This window comes from Varanus komodoensis, unplaced genomic scaffold (assembly GCF_004798865.1).
Source record: "Varanus komodoensis strain SLA01 unplaced genomic scaffold, ASM479886v1 scaffold6_2, whole genome shotgun sequence".
Classification (NCBI taxonomy): Eukaryota; Metazoa; Chordata; class Lepidosauria; order Squamata; family Varanidae; genus Varanus; species Varanus komodoensis.
The window spans coordinates 16,416,349-16,435,741 of NW_025336346.1; the positions used below are offsets into that span (position 1 = coordinate 16,416,349).

A 19,393-nucleotide genomic window follows, 5' to 3' on the forward strand; every position below is an offset into this window, starting at 1 on the left:
ATCGTTCTGAATTTAAGAAATTTAAACATGAAAATAAGTCTCCAAAGATTTCAAACCAAAGCCTTTAGCTGTTTAACTGACATTCCCACAGAAGCAGGTTATATAGGAGAAATGCAAGGCAAGGGTCATCAACCAGCTTCATGGCATATTCTAGAGTTAATAAAACTCTCATGTAAGAAGGCCAGGTGTGCATCAAAACGTTTCAGCTACCATTACCGTAGAATTGCACACAGTGACTCATTTAGTAAAGTCAGCTGAGTAGGGTGGCTAGATTGTTGGACGGGGAACCTGGGATAACCTGGTTCTAGTCACTTACATGCCCAAGATGTTCACTGGGTGACCTTGGGCCAGTCACTCACTCTTAGCCCACTCTCACAGGGTTCTTGTTGTGATGATAAAATGAGACAATGTAAGCTCCCTGGAGCAACTCACAAGAGGTAAAAAGGTGGGATGTAAACACAATGCAGTAACAAACATTATTGAAAAGTGAGTGAGGATGACACTCAGAAGTGTGAAAACAATATGGTGGAAGGTCCAAATGCCTGCAACTTTGGCAGTATCTAGTCAAGGAATTCCTGTGTCTTGGTTGAGTTGTTGACTGTTGTCAAGCAGAATATTCTATTTGGACCTGAGGTGTATAAGAGGGCAACTTGAGACAGACAAATTATGTGAGAAACTGGCCACGCACAACCATGTACTGTATGTCTCCTCAGTGCTACCACCCTGATCATCACCTTTGCACCGCAATACATCTGGTACCTGGCCATGTTGATGGGAAAGGTGTGAAGCTTCTGCCTGGAATACTCTGGCCATCTCCCTTTAGTCATAAAGGAAGCCTATCCTGTGCAAAAGGAAAATCTGCTACTGAGCTATGATGTCTGATAGTTCACCATCCATAGCCCCAGAACAGAAGAGGAATATACAATGGTGTCTCATACTTCTAATGACCCTACGTTCAAAAGTTCCAGAGTTCCACATCTTTCTTCTGCACTCTGTACATATTTTCCAGGTGTCACTGAGGATGGCACTTTGCACGATTTCTGTATCTTCTGCAGGAGAGATGGCAGAAATGAATTGCAACTGGTACAGACTGCATGTATCAAAACATGTAGACAACAATCAAGGAAGGGGTCCCTCACTGTCTCCATTGGCTGCTATGTCTCCAGGGACTGAGCAATTCAGAGGACTTGACTGGATGGATCTTGGATCCCCACACTTTCAGAGGAGAGGGAGAGGGAGAGGGAGAGGGAGAGGGAGAGGGAGAGGGAGAGAGAGAGCCATTGACAAACATGAGGCTAAATCCAATGAGTAGTCCTTACTGCCAGAAAGAGGAGAGTCTGGTCACATTCAGCATTTGGAAGGGTAAGAAGTAACGAGTTACTGAAGACCAACTCATATAAGTTGACATACTATGTATTTATTTATTTAAAGCTTTTCTATAGTGTTCAACTACAACAGTCTCTAGACAGTTTTACAATAAAAACAGACTAAGATAAAGCATAACATCCAATAAATCCAATAAATAAAACCCACATTAAATCCTACTCAACCTTAAAATAAGGGGTGAATAAAAAGGTTTTAGCCTGGCAGTGAAAGGAATACAGAGTTGGCACCAGGCAAACCTTTCTGGAGAGTGCATTCCATAACCAGGGCGCCACCACCAAGAAGGCCCTTGTCTGGGTAGCCACCCTCCTAATCTCCTTCAAGGAGGACTCCCAAAGAAGGATCTCCATAAGGAGTGCTTCCTTCTCTATCTTAAGGGCGGGAAGGCACATAGAGAAGGAAGCACTCCTTCAATATAATTGCTGATATTTCAAACACATGCTATCAAATATTGGGGAAGGGTTTGATTTGGATTTTGTAATCTTGTCACTGACCTTTTTTACTACATTCTGCCAGATTTCTAGTGAAGAAAGTAAAAAAAATCCAGCTAGTTTGGTTAAGCTGTTTACATGATAAGAGTTTTCCCACAGCTACCAAACAGCTAATATTACTATATAAAGAAGGAGGAACCTTTCCCTTTTCAAAGTCTAGTTTCAGTATTTGATATCAAAACATAAAGCATTTTATGAAATTAAGGATTCTGATTCATCAATGGTCCATTAAGCAAATAAGAATCCACCTCTTGCCCTCCAATTAATCTAATGCAGCTTCAGATGAGGGAGAAAGGAAATTCATTAGGGAGAGCTTTAGTCTCTCTTTTGCCCTGCAGCATTGGGTTGTGCTCGTTGGTACTCTCTCTAAGTAAATTTCTAATCCTATCTTGCTTCTGGTTGCGCTTAGCAGAAAAGCAAGGCCAGGGTTAGTGGAAAATGTGGGATTCATTTTCTTTGAAGACTGGGATATTCTTCAATTTGTTCTATAGTGTACTAGCCTTTTGAAATGCTACGGTCCATCCTACCATCTTACTCTATTTAGAAATTGTTCTAAAATTAATAGAAGACATTTAGCAGTACAGTAAAAAAAATGCCTGTTTGCAGACTAAATGTCACATTCATCCTTTGATCTCTTTATTTAAAAAGCAACCGTTTCTGCTTATATAATTCATATTGATTTTGTTCAAGAAAAAATAAAATCTAAAAGGGAAATTGTCTTACCATGTTGTGTTTTCTTCTGTCTCTCCTTGGGCACACTGGCTTATCACTGCTGGACTTTTTATAAGGACTGAGGGTCTTCTAGTGTTCATTGTCCTTAAAGAAAATACAAGTCTATGTTTAGCATATAAAATGGCAGGAAAGAAAGATGATATGTGAACACTTCCCAAAATATATGTGTTTTAAGAAGATGAAGGTAACAGATTCCTGCCTCCTAAATTTATTTATTTATTTAGAAAATTTCTATGCCGCCCCATTCGCCGAAGCCTTAATAAATGTAATTTATTAAGATAAATTATAGTAGGAATGAAAGTTTATCATGTTCAAAATATACTCTTTCTCCTTTTTTCCAAGTATTCTGGCAAGCATCAGAATCAACTGCAGGGGTAGGAAGACAAAACCATGAGTGCCCTGGAGTACTGGACCTAACTGCTCCCTTGTGCTTACTTACTTCCAGAATAATATGAAGAGATGGTCTTAATAACAACACATAAGAGGATATTTCAATGACAATATTAACTCTAAACTGATACTACTGAGCCCTCCCTCCCCAACTTGATCTTAAAGACCAGCAGGAGCTCAGCAGCAAGGAGGAGGGAAGCACCTGCCAAAGAGGCAGCACAGTAATTCTAATAACTGCCAGCCTTTTTGTTACAGGCTGCTACCATAACCCTTAGTGGACTCTGATTTTCCTCCCACATGAAAAGTTGCGAAGATGATATTCCTCATGAATGTTAGAGGGGAAGAGAAAAGAGGCAAGGAACAAGCAGAGTTTTCATTTGTATGATAAATGAATTAACGGAATAAATTTAGGCCTTGCTTTGTCTGCTATTCTCTCTCCACCTCCCAAAAGCCAGCACAATTTGCCTTTTGTTTGTATCTCTGAAAGTGTGCCAAGGCAGTTGGTGTCAGTAGGATTACGCTCAAAAGCTACACAAAGAAACAGGGCTGAAAAGCAACATTTGGCGCTAACTCAATTACTATGATATTAACTTTGTAACACTACATTTTAATACTGAAAAGGTTAAGATGTCAGCAACACTGAGCGTCTTTCCTAACATTGAAAGCAAGTTTAAAACGCCAGAAAACAATACTGGCCATAAATACTGCCAAGTTACACTATTTCTAAAAGGGCTGCAGTACAGCTATTAAGTGTTTCTGTCTTGAAACTTGATCCAAGCTCAGGTAATCCCCAACAGGGCTGCTAAAAATAATCTCCCCAGTCCCCAAGATGCATAATCCATTGGTAATTGTTACTTGCTTTGAAAAGAATTGTACCATTAAGCTAAAAACATAATCAAACCATAAGAAAGATTCAATCTATAAATTCTATCAGCAAAAACATGGGGATTGCCATTTCTTTACTGAACTTGCTCTTCAGCAGGGAACAGCAGCCTCTGATACAAAAAATAACCAAAAGCTTTTCCTGACATTTCTAAAATGCTTTCAAAACACATGTAAGAAACACTGCATAATAAAAGAGACAGAATCTGTTCCCAGCCTTAAAATCAAATGGAAGAATAGCAAAAGCAAATGGCCACAGAAGGAATTTATTTATCAATTATGACCATGGTTAAAAATTAAAAAGAGGGGCATATCTTAAAAGAAGACAGAGCATTCCAGGGATGGGAACAACAAGAACGGGGACAAGCAAGACATACAATATAAGGATTAAAGCTCTACTAGCAGATAAAAGTAAAGGAGGAATGCTTTAAAATAAAAAATAATATAACTAAAGTGAAAAGAAATGAATAAGAATGCCAAAAAAAGAATATGGCATCATGTGGAACTCCCAATGTAAGAAGAGGAAGAACCATTAACAAAACATGTCATGAAAATACCCAGAACTGGGAGATGGCAGAAGAGATGCGTTTAGGCTTACCATCTGACAACCTTCCAATATCTTAATACTAATGAATTAAAAGCACCTATTTAGGAAAGGTTATGAGGAAGGCCATTAGTTGTATTTTCCATACAAAGTTAAGACACAGCTTTGTTTCATGCAAGTATTCCATTGATACGAACATCTTCCATCATTTGCACAGAACCAGCTGTTTCCTGACCTGCTTGGCTCTTACATACCCATTCCCTTTTGTTAATATGTCTGTTACTACTTTGCATAGGCAAAGGTTTGGAAGCATCTGTATTATTTTTATGAACAGTAAAGGAATCTTTAACAGGATATTCTAACTGCCTTCAAATGGTATGTGTATGCAGGGGGAGGCAAGCTGTTTTGTAAAAACTATAGACATAAAATGGGTATGTCTACTTGTTGCTACTAGAGTCATAATCCTCAACTGGGGTTTACCAGTATGAGATCAAAGTCTACTTACTTCAGCAACTGGCTCAATTTGTAGCACAGACAGCACAAGAGATTTAATTTCTTCTAAAAACTAAAGTGTTATTTTTCCTTTCAGGCATCTGAGCAAACATCTGTTTGTTATAGTTATGTGCTGTCAAGTTGCCTCTAACTTATAGCAACCTTATGAATGAAAGTGCTCCAGAATATCCCACCACGACATCCCTGCTCAGTTACTCTAAATTCAGGGCTTTGGCCTCCTTTATCAAGCCAATCAATCTCTTATTTGGTCACCTTTCTGCCTTTCCCTACCATGATTCTCCAGGGAGTCTTAGCTTCTCATGATGTCTCCAAATTATGACAGCCTCAGGTTTGTCATGTTTGCTTCTAGGGAAATCTTTGGCTTGATTTGATCAAGGACCCACTTGTTTGTCTTTCTTTCAATCCACAGTATTTGCAAAGATTTCCTTTGGCACCATATTCTGAAAGCATCAATTTTCTTCTTGACTACCTTTCATACCCATACACAGTATTTGGGAATAGAAATCTGTGCATTATTTTGGCCTCGGTCTCCAGTGAAGAGTCCTTACATTTGATGATCTTTACTAGTTCTTTCACTGTTGTCATTCTAAGCCTGCCTGCTTCGATTTCTTGGACGCAGTCTCCATTTGAAGCAATGATCCAAGCAACGTATGTAAAATCTTTCACAATCTTTTGTGTTGACAGTAAATCTCTGCACTCCAGTAGCCAACATATATTTACAGCAGGCATTTCTTGCTACATACATCTATGGTGTTCCTTCTCCAGGAGCCACCTTTAAAAGAAATAAGGGGGAGGGCCTTCTTGGCAGTGGCACCCCAATTATGGAATCAGCTCCCTAGGGAGGTGCACCTGGTTCCAACACTTTATACATTTTGGTGCCAGATGAAAATCTTTTAATTTTCCCATTATTTTAATTGCTGAATTGTACTGATTTTATACTGGTTTTTATCTATATGATGATTGGTTTGCTGTGGATCAGTTGTTATTGTGTTGTGCATTATTATTATTTACTTGTTTCATTATTGTTTACTATACTTAAATATTTATGATTATGTATATGCTGTTTTATGCTGTTGCACACCCTTCTGTCTGCTAAATAACTTCAAATATTTGTAAAAACTTATTCTAAATAAATTCAGAATAATATTCTTTGCAGCAGCATTTTTTGCATCACTTTGCTTGCATGGAAAATTAGTGCAATGGTCCTATGTTTGAGGCACTCTTTTGCATCTCCTTTCTTGGGGATTGGAAAGTAATATTGGAGGGTATACTGAGCATTTCCACTCTGTAGGGTATTGTTTTGTTTTCCATATTTTCCAGCATATTCTTGCTAGGTTTTGGAGTGATTCTGCTTGGAATAATTCTATTGGTTTTACTGGAATCCTATCTACTCCAGTTGTGTTAAGGTGTGCATCCAAAAGGGGGAAACATTTGTAAAGGATTAATTAACTTAATGCTTTCAAAAGCGGAATTAATCTATAAACAATGCCAGGATTAATCAACTCTGAAGGTCTGTAAAAATGCAGGAAAAACAGTCAGATAGAAGAGAATTAACTTGACAATCCAATGTAAGGATGCAAAGGATACAGTTAAATATGTCCATTTGGTAATGAGAATTCTAACCACATATTGTCAAGAACACATTTTATTAGAAAAAAGCATTGGGACAGTTAATAATACATTTTCAATGCATAATTATAATAAATTTAAAGCAATATATAAGAGCTGAGCAGGACAGGCATGAATAGGACATTTTGGAGGGCTTTCATTCACAGGTTTGTCATACGTCAAAAATGACTTGACAGCGCATAGCAATTTATGGTTGTTTTCAGCGCAATCTTTTATGCTTACATCTTGAAAGTAAGCCAGTCACATTTTCAAATCAGTTAATCTGAAAAAAGACTGCCAGCACAGTTTATACATATTCAGCTTCTGACCTTTAAGAAGCATTGGCAAGAAAGCTAAGAACTCTAAAATCTATGTATTTATTTATTTATTCATTTGTAGTATTTCTATAGTGCTAAATGTTATACAGAATCTCTTAGTGGTTTACCTATAATCCCAAAGCAGTCTACATACATACATACAAAATAAGACATAAAACAAGTTTACCACAATGAGTGGCACAATGCCAGACTCTTGAGTGATTCCAGATGGACAGCTCCTGGCACTGATAATCACATGACACTGTGCAACTATTCCATCTTCTCTTTCCTTGCAGAAGTTATAAGAAAAAAGCAGCAGCAGTGGAAAAGGATGGAAGTTTATGACATATGAATTCTCTATAAAGTCTGTGAATGATGCAGGGTGACTCCACAATAAAAGTCTCAAGTCGAAGCACCTTCATACACTATTTGCTTTACTAGACACCTCTATTTTTGACAACATGCCATAGCCATTACAGAAGATTATATACAAATTTAAATTAATATTGTAATTTCCCTTACAAAATTCCCAAATGTTTTTGGCCTTGATGTCTCATCATTTCTCTAAATTTATATATTTGGGTAAATGTACAAAGTTTTATTCAGCTACTGGAATGTCTGGAGATACCTTAATTTGCTGCTGCAATTTTTACTGAGATGACTAAGTAGGATGCTGGTAAATAGTCTTCCAGCAATCCTGGTAGTATGACCATGGAGTCTTGGGGTAGATTGTAGATTGTAATTTATTTAAATTTATTTCAAGATTTGATTCCTATATATTCTCATTATTGGACAATTCCATCAAATATGCCACAAAGTGAAATCCTGGGGTTTCCTTATTTTGAGTATATATACCCGAAAAGGAATTCTGTTCCTAATATACTGTTCTGTACTCTCACTTCCCAAAGCAATGGAAAATTCAAGAAAGGGATCAGTTTCCCTTTGAAGGAAATAGCATTGGTGACTTGTGGTTCCTAATATAATAGCATGTTTACTTAGAAAATTATAGATACAGAAGGAAGCAATTCAGTCATGCTCATTCATGCGCATATACACTAGTACCATCAAAGCAACAAAAATCAACTACTCTGGAAAGCTAACATGCAGTGTCCTGCATTTGAGGACCCCTGAAATGGACATTTTATACCAGGTCTCTCAGTGCCTGTATCCCTCACAAAAAAGCTATCTCAGAGTATAGCAAAGAAAAATCCAGCTAAATTGCCTCATACTTCCCCACAAGAATGAAGCAGGCACTCAATTAAATGCAAATCCATTTAGCTTTTAGCACTTTAACAGGGTAAAATGGAGTTATCCTATTAAAAAAAGCACACCAGGATTCTGAGGTGTACATATTCCATTTCTAAGGAAAAATAGGTAACTAGCCAACATGTGTGCTAAAAGCTTGCCTATATGCCCTCCCGCCCCTTGAGATCAGCTACAGATGCCCTTCTCCGAGAACCCTCTGTGAATATTAGGAGGGTGAGTACCCGGAGGAGGGCTTTCTCTGCGGTGGCGCCCAACCTATGGAATGCACTCCCCAGAGAGGTCTGCCTGGCGCCGTCATTATTTGTTTTTTGGCGTCAGGCTAAGACATTTTTATTTAAAACTCATTTTAATCATTAATTTATTTGTATTTATAGGATTTTAAATCTTTTAAGGTGAGATGCACCGGGTTTTAATATTTTTACTGTTTGTTATATTTATGTATTTTGTTTTGTTGTGAGCCGCCCTGAGGCTTTGTTGTGATGTTTTAAAATCACAGCATAAAAATGTTTTAAATAAATATATACATACATACATATCAGGAGTTATTAACCCAGCACCTGCTGTTCATGATCAAGCACCAGGCTACACAAAAACACAGAAATTGTGTTCTCCCTCATTCTCATCCACACATATGCTCCAGCTCTGTCCATGCAACAGACTAGCTTGGCAGTAACAATACTTTTGTAATTTTACCCACTGTGTGCATGAAAGCCTCTCTGGCTCCAAATACACACATTCATTTGTCATTACTTTGCTATTTATGCACTATACCGATTTTATCTGCCGTATGTATGTATACACCATATGGGAATATGGGGGTGAAGGTGCTCAGAGTGTTGGTGCTTGCTGTGATAAAAACCAATAGGTACAGCATTTGTAGTGATAGGTATGTCAAGAGATACCCAGGATTACAATGCTGAAAATAATACTTTATATTAGGATATAGGTGGAAATGAGTCTGGGAGTGGGAGGTTAAGAAAAAAAGACTGACACAGTTCTTTCTTTCTTCCTCCTCAAATGTGGTCTTAAAAAAGAACTGTTAAGATGTTGGGAGACAGAGTACCCGGAGGAGGGCCTTCTCTGTGGTGGCACCCCGACTATGGAATGCGCTCCCCAGAGAGGTCCACCTGGCGCCACCATTATATGTTTTTCGGTGCCAGGTTAAGACCTTTTTATTTAATCAATATTTTAATAAGTTTTAATATTGAATTGTATTATTGTATTTTATTAATTGCAGCCACAGTGGGTCATCAATTTATTTATGCTGTTAGCCATCCAGAGACATTAGTAATTGGATGGCATACAAATTTTATAAATAAATAAAAAATAAAATAAACTATTCTCAGACCACAAGAGTAACTTTAAACAAACACATCTTAATATTCAGATTTTACTGTTCTGAATAGTCCAACAGATCTTCCTTTCACTCATATATTTAATAAGAATTTGAACAAGCCTAGACCAATTTTTTAAAATCAAGATCTCTTCCTGATCTTGACTATTTAGGACAGGGATAAGGAATGTGTGGCCCTCCAGATGCCACTCAGATCAGAACTAACCAACATAGGCAATATTGAAGAAAGATGGAAAGGCACCCCAACAACATCTGGATGTAACTATTTCTATTCTTGATTGAGGGTTTTATAGTCCAAACTAGCAGTTTGGGGAATGCCTAAAAAGTGAGGGACGGAGATGGTATATGTACTCTCTAGCCATCTTCAGTTAATTACTAGGACCAGCTTAAGAGATTTCTGAAAAGTCACCAAAGATCATGACATACAGCTCTTTCCAATAATATAATCTCAAAACTACTACATACAAAATGACAGCTATACACATTTCAATTAACAATTAATCAAACTTGTCATATTAATCAAATACTTGTCAAAAATACTGAAATGACATAATATGGAAGAATAGCATTTAATATAGCAGCTGCAAAAAGGGCAAATGCTATTGTGGGATGCATTAACAGAAGTATTGCTTGGAAATCACAGGAAGTAGTAGTTTGCTTCTTTATGAATTTGTATGTCACCACATACTCCAATAGTTCTCCTATATAGTGGTGCCTCAAACTTCAAACATTGCTAAGTTCCAATGTTCCAGAGTTTGAATGCTAAAATCTACATAAGATTGTTCCAAATACAGAACAATACTTCTAAGTTCAAACTGCAGGCACAGTGCAAAAAATGCTTCAGTGATTTTTCAATCCAATTTCAGTGCCTTTCCGATTGTTCTCAGTGTCTTTCAGTGAGTGCCTTTCCAATCTCGTCAGTATATTTCAGTGAGTGCCTTTTGTTATTGTTAGCTCATGGAAGGTGCAGTCCAAAAACATCTGAAGGGCCACATTTCCCCACCCCTGTTCTAAGCCTTAGGCTTTATCTTCTAAGTCACTTGGAGCAAGGGTATTAATACAACCTCTACTTTTAAATGAATTCCAATAGGTACCTTAAAAACTAACAGATTTATGTAGCATGTATTTTCATGGCCTATAAGTCACTTTGTCAGACACTTGAAGTGTTTCCTGCCACGTATGTATCCACATATACAGGAGTGGGAATATGAACAGTGAAGCTAAAAGAATATAGCTACAATGGTCATTCATAATAATAGCAATAATTGCCAATAACTTCCAGCTGAGAATACCATGATGCATTTTATAAAGCATAGTCCATGAAACCTTATGCTATAATAAGCCTGTTTCACTTATGGAATGCGCTCCCCAGAGAGGTCCACCTGGCGCCGTTGTTAATTGTTTTTCGGCGCCAGGCCAAGACCTTTTTATTTAAATATTTTAATAATTGTTGATATTATTTATTGTTTTTAAAATATTTAGCCAGGATGTTTCCGGATTTTATATGTATTTTTGTATGAGTATTTATTTATATGTTGGAAGCTGTCCTGAGGCTTATGCGAATGGGACGGCATACAAAATTCCAAATAAATAAATAAAACCTTTCTGGAATTTTACTTCCATGGAGGCATACTGACTTCTACACTGAGATAGAAAAGCTATACATTTCTGGTCTGCAGCACTAAGGCTGCTACTATTTTACAAATAGGACCTGGGAGGGATTCTGTGCTTGTTTTTAAATATAGTTTTGTATTTTGGAATATCTTGGATGTTAACTTCTCTTGTTTCAAAGCAGACCTGCTTTGATTCCAATTCTATCAACACTCAACTTTCCTATTAACATTTCCTAAACAATGCTAATTTGGAAATTCCAGTTTGGAATACTGGTAGACCAACATGGCACAAAATTTATTTGTTCTTTCATTACCTTTTGCTGTGCTGAAAAAGAAATGTGCCCTGAAGTGTAGTAAAGTTTTCCATTGGATTACATTTGCTAGTGAAACATCTTAAGTCTCACTGCGTTCAAGATTTAGATCCTTTCTTGGATATGAACAGGAATGAGCAGGGATATTGGCAATTTATTCCTTTTGTAACCAAGACACAAACTTGTCACTTCAGTTTGAAAATCCTGAACTAAGGCATGTTACTACCAATCTCTTATTCCAGTTGCAAGACACTCATCACATAATCCCATTACAAGTGTATGTCTGCCACACCTTTCTACTACCTAGTCCAGCTTCTATTGACATCAACATGAACAGATGATAAAACTTTATCAGTTTCAGCATGGATGCCAACTTTCAGACTGATCCAAAGTAAAATGAGACCTGATTTCTAACCTTATTTTGTAGGAAACGTGACTGCCTGTAATCCTCTAAACAGTCAATCAAGTGCAGGAAAAGTAGAGCGGCAGGGATAGCTTTTGGACTTCTCCTGTCCTACAAAAATCATAGATGGCTGATTTCAGCTGTCAATGCCTTCTGTCTCCACCTGCAAAGCACCTCCCTCCTCTGTCCCTGGAAGATCTCCCCACCTCCATGCACTTCCAACTTCACAGGCAGCACTGAAAGAAACGTTCCAGCTGTGAGGGTAGACCAGGAGCACTTGAGAGCCAGACTCCAGGATCTAACTTGGAATAAATGCTCAATATAGGAGGTGGAACAATTTCTAGAAGTTATAAGATTGCATCCTAAGTTGACTTTAAATACATTTAGATACTGAAAAGGCATATTTCACTGCCAGCTATCAAAGTGGGCTAGGGCATGCTGGGGGCTTCAGAACTTTTTATTTTTTACAGACAATTTCACCCTTAAGAACATAATAAGAGCCATACTGGATCAGCCAAGGATCCATTTACTTCAATATTCTATTTGCACCATGCAAAACCCATGAGTAGGGCATGAGTGCAGTAGCATCTTCCCAGTCATGTCACTCCATAACTGATCTTGGAGATCATAAAAGGTAAAGGTAAAGGTTTCCCCTTGACATTACGTCTAGTTATGCCTGACCCTTGGCGGCGGTGCTCATCTCCGTTTCCTAGCCGAGGGAGCCAGCATTTGTCCACAGACCGTCTCTGTGGTCATGTGGCCGGCATGACTAAACACCAAAGTGCACGGAGCGCTGTTACTTGCCCATTGAAGTGGTACCTTTTTATCTACTTGCATTTGCATGCTTTCGAACTGCAAGGTTGGCAGGAGCTGGGATGGAACAATGGGAACTCACCCCGTTGTGCAGATTCGAACCGGCAATTCGATCAACCAGCACAGCAGCACAGTGGTTTAAACCACTGCACCACCTGCAGTACATATATAGTCAATAATTCAAGTGGCCATTGGTAGCCTTATCCGCCATTAATTTATCTAATTTCATTTGAAGATCTTCCAAATTGGTGGATATCACTACATGTTGTGGTTACAGATTCCTTAGTTCCAACTATGTGCGGTCTGAAGGGCCTCTTTTTATCTGTCTTGAATTTCTAACCAATTAGCTTCACTGGATGACCCTAGGTTCTGGTATAAAGAGAGGGAAAAAAAACTCTATATACTTTCTCCACATCATGCTTAATTTTGTATATTTCTGTCATGTTTAAAATGAAGCTATTTTAAGGACACCCCAAGAAACACTTTCCACTTTCATTTTGCAGCAATGGTATGCCCACAGAATTTACCTTATTTATTTCATTTATTACAGTTGTTATTTACAGTTCTGTAACTATAAGTAAGTATATCAGATATACTTTTAGCACTTATTTATTACATTTCTATGCCTGCCAGTAGCAGAAGCTCTCCAGACAGATCACAACAATGAAACACAAGACAATAAATAAAATCCTCAAATTTCCATATTTAAGACTATATTCTAAAAATAAACAAATAGAAGCAAATAGAAGTTGGTAGCTAAATTTAAAATACAGTGTTGTTGTTATGTGCCATCAAGTCATCTCCAACTTACAGTGACCCTATTAATGAATGTCCTCCAAGATGTCCAGATGTCTGAGCTCTGCTCAGCTCTTGTAAACTCAAAATTGTGACAGCCTTTATTGAATTGATCTATCTCATGTCTGGTCTGCCTCTTTTTCTTCTGCCTTTAATTTCTCTAGCATAATTGTCTTTTCAAGTGAGTCTTGTCCTCACATAATGTGCCTGAAGCTCAGTTTCACCATTTTAGCTTCCAGGAAAAGTTCTGACTTTAAGTTATCTAGAATCTACTTGTTTGTTTTTCTATCAGTTCACAGTATTTGCAAAGCTCTCCTCCAGCACCATGTTCCAAATGCATCAATTTCTGCCTGGCAGCTTACTTCACTGTCCAGCTCCCCACTCTCACCCCACACATAGTGATCAGAAATATTATAGTGTGGATCATCTTGGCCTTGATCTCCAATGAAAAGTCCTTACACTTGATCTTTTCTAGTTCCTTCACTGCTGTCTATCCAAGTCTCAGTCTTCTTCTAAGTTCCTGGCTGCAGTCTTTAGTTGAGTTGATGACTGAGCCAAGGTATGCCAAATATTTCAAAACCTCAATTTCTTCATTGCTGACATTAAAGTTGTATAAGCCTTCTGTCATCATGATTTTTGCTTTCTTGATGTTCAGCAACCATCTTGCTTTTGCACTGCCTTCTTTCACTTTTGATGGGATTTAATTCATTGCTGCTTTCTGCAGCAGGTAAGATGGCATTATATGCATATCATAAATTCTTGATGTATATTCTTCCTAATCCAGTTTTCCTTATAAGTTCTGCATACACACTGGACAGGGAGATAAAATACATCCTTGTCTGATGCCTTCGCTTATAGGAAGCCAATCTGTTTCTCCATATTCTGCCCTAACAGTAGCTTCTTCTCCATGATACATGACATGGATCAGGGTGAACAAGTGTTGCAGCACACCCACTTCTTTCAGAATCACGTGTAGTTTCTTATGATCTACACAGGGAAAGGCTTTACCCTAACCTATAAAGCATAGACTGATCTTCTGAAATTCTTTGGTGTGCCATAGTAGCAGGCGCATATTTGTGATATGAATTTGATTCTCTCTTTCTTTCTGAATTCCAGCTTGAATGTCAGGTATTTCTTGATCCATATAGGGAAACATTCTTGAGCACTCACGCCACCAAGGGTAACCATAATAGTTCTGAATCCAAGATAAGTGAAGTCCATTCAATCTGAAGACCACAAGCACACTTTCTGGAATCACAAAACAGCCTTCCTGGAGGCTGCCCCAAGTGGTGACATTCTTGTAGCAAGAGCTCTACAGAATTATTGCTCAAAGTCTAGCTTTATCCAGCAAACATCACTGAAAGTCTAATTTTTATCCAGTCAACATGAGCTGTTGTTGATAAATTCTTGACACATTCATAGAATACAAAGTGAAAAATGTCTCAGTTTCAAACATCTTTTTTCTTTCCAGAAATCTTTTCATTTTCATTTCAACCCCTTACCCACTGACATCAACTCTTAAGAAATCCATTTACTGATAGATAATTTCTCTGGTTAATAAAGTGCATAGGATTCAGATTCCTGAAGCATGCCATCATACTTTACATACTTTCTTACACAGATCCATGATACTGTTATCCTTTGCATGTGAATATAAATACTCAATATAATCCAGATGCAAAAAAGAGAGTTTTAAATCCATTTAAGAGTGCAATTCTACAGGTTTTGAGATGCAAACCTCCAACCTCAGAAGCTTCCATGGATCCATTGCCTGCCAAGGTGCTGCTGGCAGGGCAAGAGGAACAACAGAGTTCATTTTCACCTCTCTGGCCTCCATGTTTTGTGCTGACAAAAGCAAGATTGGAGCTTGTGATGAAACTATAGGATTCCACATGGCCTCTCCCTTTCCCTCCACACTCCACCCACTTGTTCACCTCCTTTCTGAGCTCTCCAAGGCTGTTTCTGCAATCCCAAGAAGCAGCAGGCTTCTTGGTCCTGCAATGGCTACAAGAGGGTAGGGAAAGGAATCAGATACCAAATTCCTGCTTCTGAGAGTAATAGCAAGCCTCCAAAGAATCCTAGGGCCCCAGGGCACTGTCCTGGGACCACAGGATTATGAACCCAACAATTTGACATCCTAGATATTCAAGTAGGACTACAAACTTTATAAGCTTTGAAAAAAGCAACTCAAACAATAGCAACTCAAGCAATAGGCATGGCCAGATCTTAGTTGAATAGGGCTGACTTCTAAATGATTATGCATGGGATTAGATCCTACTCAGAATTATGTCATCGTGTGTCAGATATACATGCACAAACATACACATATAAATAGATAGATATAAATATCCCACCTTATAACAAGAATTTTCTTGGCAGGTTATGCACGCTACAATTCTTTTAGCCTGAAGATAAGCATGTCAATAATTTCTCATAGAGTTTTTTCCTTTCCCATCAAAAGGTAGCTGTGAGGGTAAACTAGCCAAACCAGGATGAGTGTTTGCGTGCATCTTAAAGAGTCTGAACTCATTTTCTGGAAGAGCTTTTGTAGACAGCTGCCAACTACTTTATCAGCTGCCCCAAAAGGACACTTTTTGCAGCTGCTGACTAACAAGGATGTCTTGTGGATTCTGCCAGTGCGCTAAGCGAGGCTTCGAATCGCAGCAAGCAGCACAAGATGTAGGTACTTTCCCCTTCTGGAACCAGGAAGCCCGGGTCCACCACTATCCTCACGGCCGGTTAGCGATCACTGACAGACTGTCTTTCAAGAGAGAAAAAAGAAAACTTAACGTTTTCTGCATGCACAACAAAAACAAGAGGAGAAGCCCTCCCCTTCCCTTTTATAGAAAGTCAGCCCTAGCTGGGCTTCGCTGAGTTAAAGCTGGTGTAAAATCTTTCGAAACTTTCAGAACTCGACACGTTGTGTGTGTGTGTGTGGGGGGGGGTTGTTCTGAGAGCACAATGCAGCTTCCAAGGGGACAAAACTGTTTCCACACCCTCGTCTTCTTTTCTGTTTTTTTTTTATTTAAGCGGCTGCTTTCCAATCTCAGCGAGCAACTTCCCTCTTCTGGGACTACCACAAATCCTGTCCCCGAAGTGCTCACTTGACAGGCAAAGCAGGCGGCCGCGTCCTCGCCCCAGCCTTAAGCAAAGCTCCCCTCTCCGCTCAAATCTCTGCAAGCGCGGCACGTACTTTACCTGACGCTTTGCGGTTCTTCTCGGTCCCCTTGCATGGACGCTGCGGAGTCGCGAGCGAGGCGACGAGGCAGCGCTCGCCGCCGATTCCACCCCCGTGGCGACCTCGCAGCTGCGGCCCGGGGAGCCGCGCGGGACGCCGCGCTCACCGCCGCTTGCGGGGCCACCGTCCCACCAGTCGGGAAGAAAGGAGAAGCCCGCCCGAGGCGGGTGGGCCAGCGAGGGAGACCCGCCGGTGGGCGCCGCTGCGCCCGGAAGAGTCGCCTGCCAGGCTTCAACGACGGGGTTCCCCGACAGAGCAGTAAATAGTGATAGGAATAATACTAATAATGCAACGATAGTGCTGTTCCCCAGCAGCCGCCGCTAGTCCCGCAGGCGCGAACAAGGCCCGCCCCTTGGCTCAGCTCCTTCGACAAAAACCGCCTCACTTTTGAAACCGGCGGGCGGGCTAGCAGGCGGCCACGGGAAACGGCTCGCTCGTGGAAGCGGGCAGCGCTGGGCCGCGGGGCGAAGACGTCCCACGCGAAGGAGCCGGACGCTACCCCGGCCGGCGCGCTTCTTTCTACCTGGCAGGAGGCGCCTGCAACGCTTCCACGGACATCTCGCCCGTGGACTTCGGCCCGACATTTTCTTCCGCCTCTCGCTTCAGAATTGTAATTGGGGGCCTTGTTCGTTCGTTCTGATGGCACACAACCTTTATTTGTTTCTTTAGAGCGAAAAATTTCCTTGTGGAAATCTCTGCTGCTATTAGGACGTGTTCATGTTTGGTTCTTGGGAAAGGGAGGTGCGGGAGCCTCAGCCAGCCCGGAAGTCCCGCCGACTGCCCGGAGATCCCCTTTTCTTCTTACTCAGAATGTGAGGATTGGTTGTGGTCGATAGGTCGGGGAGGGGGGCATTCTTGCACAGACGCGTCAATGCATTCTTCTGAACGGGTCAGGATTACTGAACGCGTGTTCTTGAACTGAGCCTTGGTTCCGGTTCATTTTAAAAAAGCAAAACCCAGCAAACGCATTGCAACCTTATCTGATTAGATGTCTCTTGAGGCGTCAGCCCTCTGCACCCAGGAAGTTGATTATATTGTTTTTAAGGTCTCGTTTAAGCTCCACTTATCTCAGACCCTTTCACCACAGCCAGCAACTAAGTTGCTGTGATGTTATGGAATATTAGGGTGCTGACAAAAATGTGTAGCTACCAAGGAAAATGAACTGGACCAAGAAACAGGAGGCATGAGAGCTAACTGAACATTGCAGGCCTAGTTTAAACCAGGCAAGTAGGGGTCGAAATAGCCATTACTTTAGAGCTATAGCTGACAGCTGTGTCTTTTTTTTTTTTTTTCTTTTCATTTGTACTCTACACGAAACACAGGAGGCCCAGTCTGGATTGCAACCCTAATATTGGGTGTGTGGGGAGGGGGTATTTCCCCATTATGAGGCCAAATGAGATGGGATGCACCTGCATTTTATAATGTAAAATAGTGAGCTATTTGTTTCACAGATCACTGCTGGAGTGGAATAGATTTGAACTGGGCCCACAGAAGAGGGAAAGGGTTTTTAAAGAGTATTCCCCCTGTTAGAACCCAAACTGGATTTCCTGCACCTATTGTAGAATAAAAATGTCAGCCATGTCCTCATCCATACAATTAATCATGTTACACTACATTTAAAAGTATAGATCTACTTTTCCTTTACAAAATAGCTTCCATGGAACATGAAATTGGTAGTTTTATTTTCATATTTTATGTATGGAGAATTTCATTGTAATGATCCATATTATAAGGCCATGACTATAACACTCCTCTGTATTAGTGCTGTCAAATTCCCAGTCCTGAAGATGTCTCTGTGTGTGCAGGCTTCTCAATGTCATGGAGTAAAGAAAATGCACAGGTATGTTGCAGCAGTATCCACTGCATGCGTAACTTAAGATAGACATACCACTGTGCAGTTCAGCATTTTCATTCATAAGGTATCTAATGGAAAGCACTTGCATGTCTTCAGGGGATGCAAAGCTGACAAGCAGAACATAGTCTGAACGCACATGATAAAGTAAACATGCTGAAACTTAATAGAGGTAGGCCTGGGTTGTACCTTGAGACCTTATGGATGCTGCAATGATTAAGCTATTAATATAATTCAATAAGGTAAGCATGCTATAAGATTGGTTAGTGTTTAGTGTTACAGTATAGAAGGCTTACATTGAAAGAATACTGGCTTGCCTAGAACTTCTGTAAGTTAATTGCTAAGGTGATATTTAAACATAGGCTAACACATTTACCACACAATCCACTGGGGATGCCCGTAACTCTCCAAATTTGGAGGATTATGACAATCCTATTGAGGGCTGAAGCTAACCTCCATGTTTTTCCTGTTTTGCAAGAGACACTACCCCAGCACCACTCCAAGCTTGATCTTGCAGTATCAGAAGTTTGTCTGGTGCAGAAAGAACTGCACCAGCTGCAAGGCCATAGGGAAGCTGCTCCAAATTTGGAGTCTCAGTTCCAACCTTGAAACCTTCTGAGGTTGGTGCAGGGGTTCCAAATTTTCCTAGGGTTCCTGGGGTTTCCACTACTATACCGTGCCACATATATTTTGGAAAGTTACAAAAACAGCATAAAAATATAAAAGATTATTAAGAAATTGTAAACTAGGTATTTGTCATCTGAAGATAGGCTACACTAATAAAACCACACAAAGTTGTAGTGGTAAATAAAGTTATATGCCCAGTATTTGGGGTAAGTTAGTTAATAGTGTTGAAGCAGCATTTAAAGGAGAAACAGAGGAGGCAAT

General features: G+C 39.8%; 1 protein-coding gene across 2 annotated transcripts in view; it reads right to left on the reverse strand.

The window, feature by feature from the left end:
- Nucleotides 1-16,807, reverse strand: part of ARHGEF3 (Rho guanine nucleotide exchange factor 3) — a 135,733-nt gene extending 118,926 nt beyond the window's left edge. For both annotated transcript variants that reach the window (XR_006416709.1, XM_044451354.1), the window contains exons 1-2: nucleotides 16,614-16,807; nucleotides 2,598-2,690 (exon numbers count right to left, since the gene is read on the reverse strand). Coding sequence is in view for 1 of the 2 variants with exons in the window: in XM_044451354.1 (XP_044307289.1) it covers nucleotides 2,598-2,690; nucleotides 16,614-16,648 (128 nt within the window). In the remaining variant the exon portion in view is untranslated. The remainder of the gene's footprint in view (nucleotides 1-2,597; nucleotides 2,691-16,613) is intronic.
- Nucleotides 16,808-19,393: the final 2,586 nt, after the last annotated feature.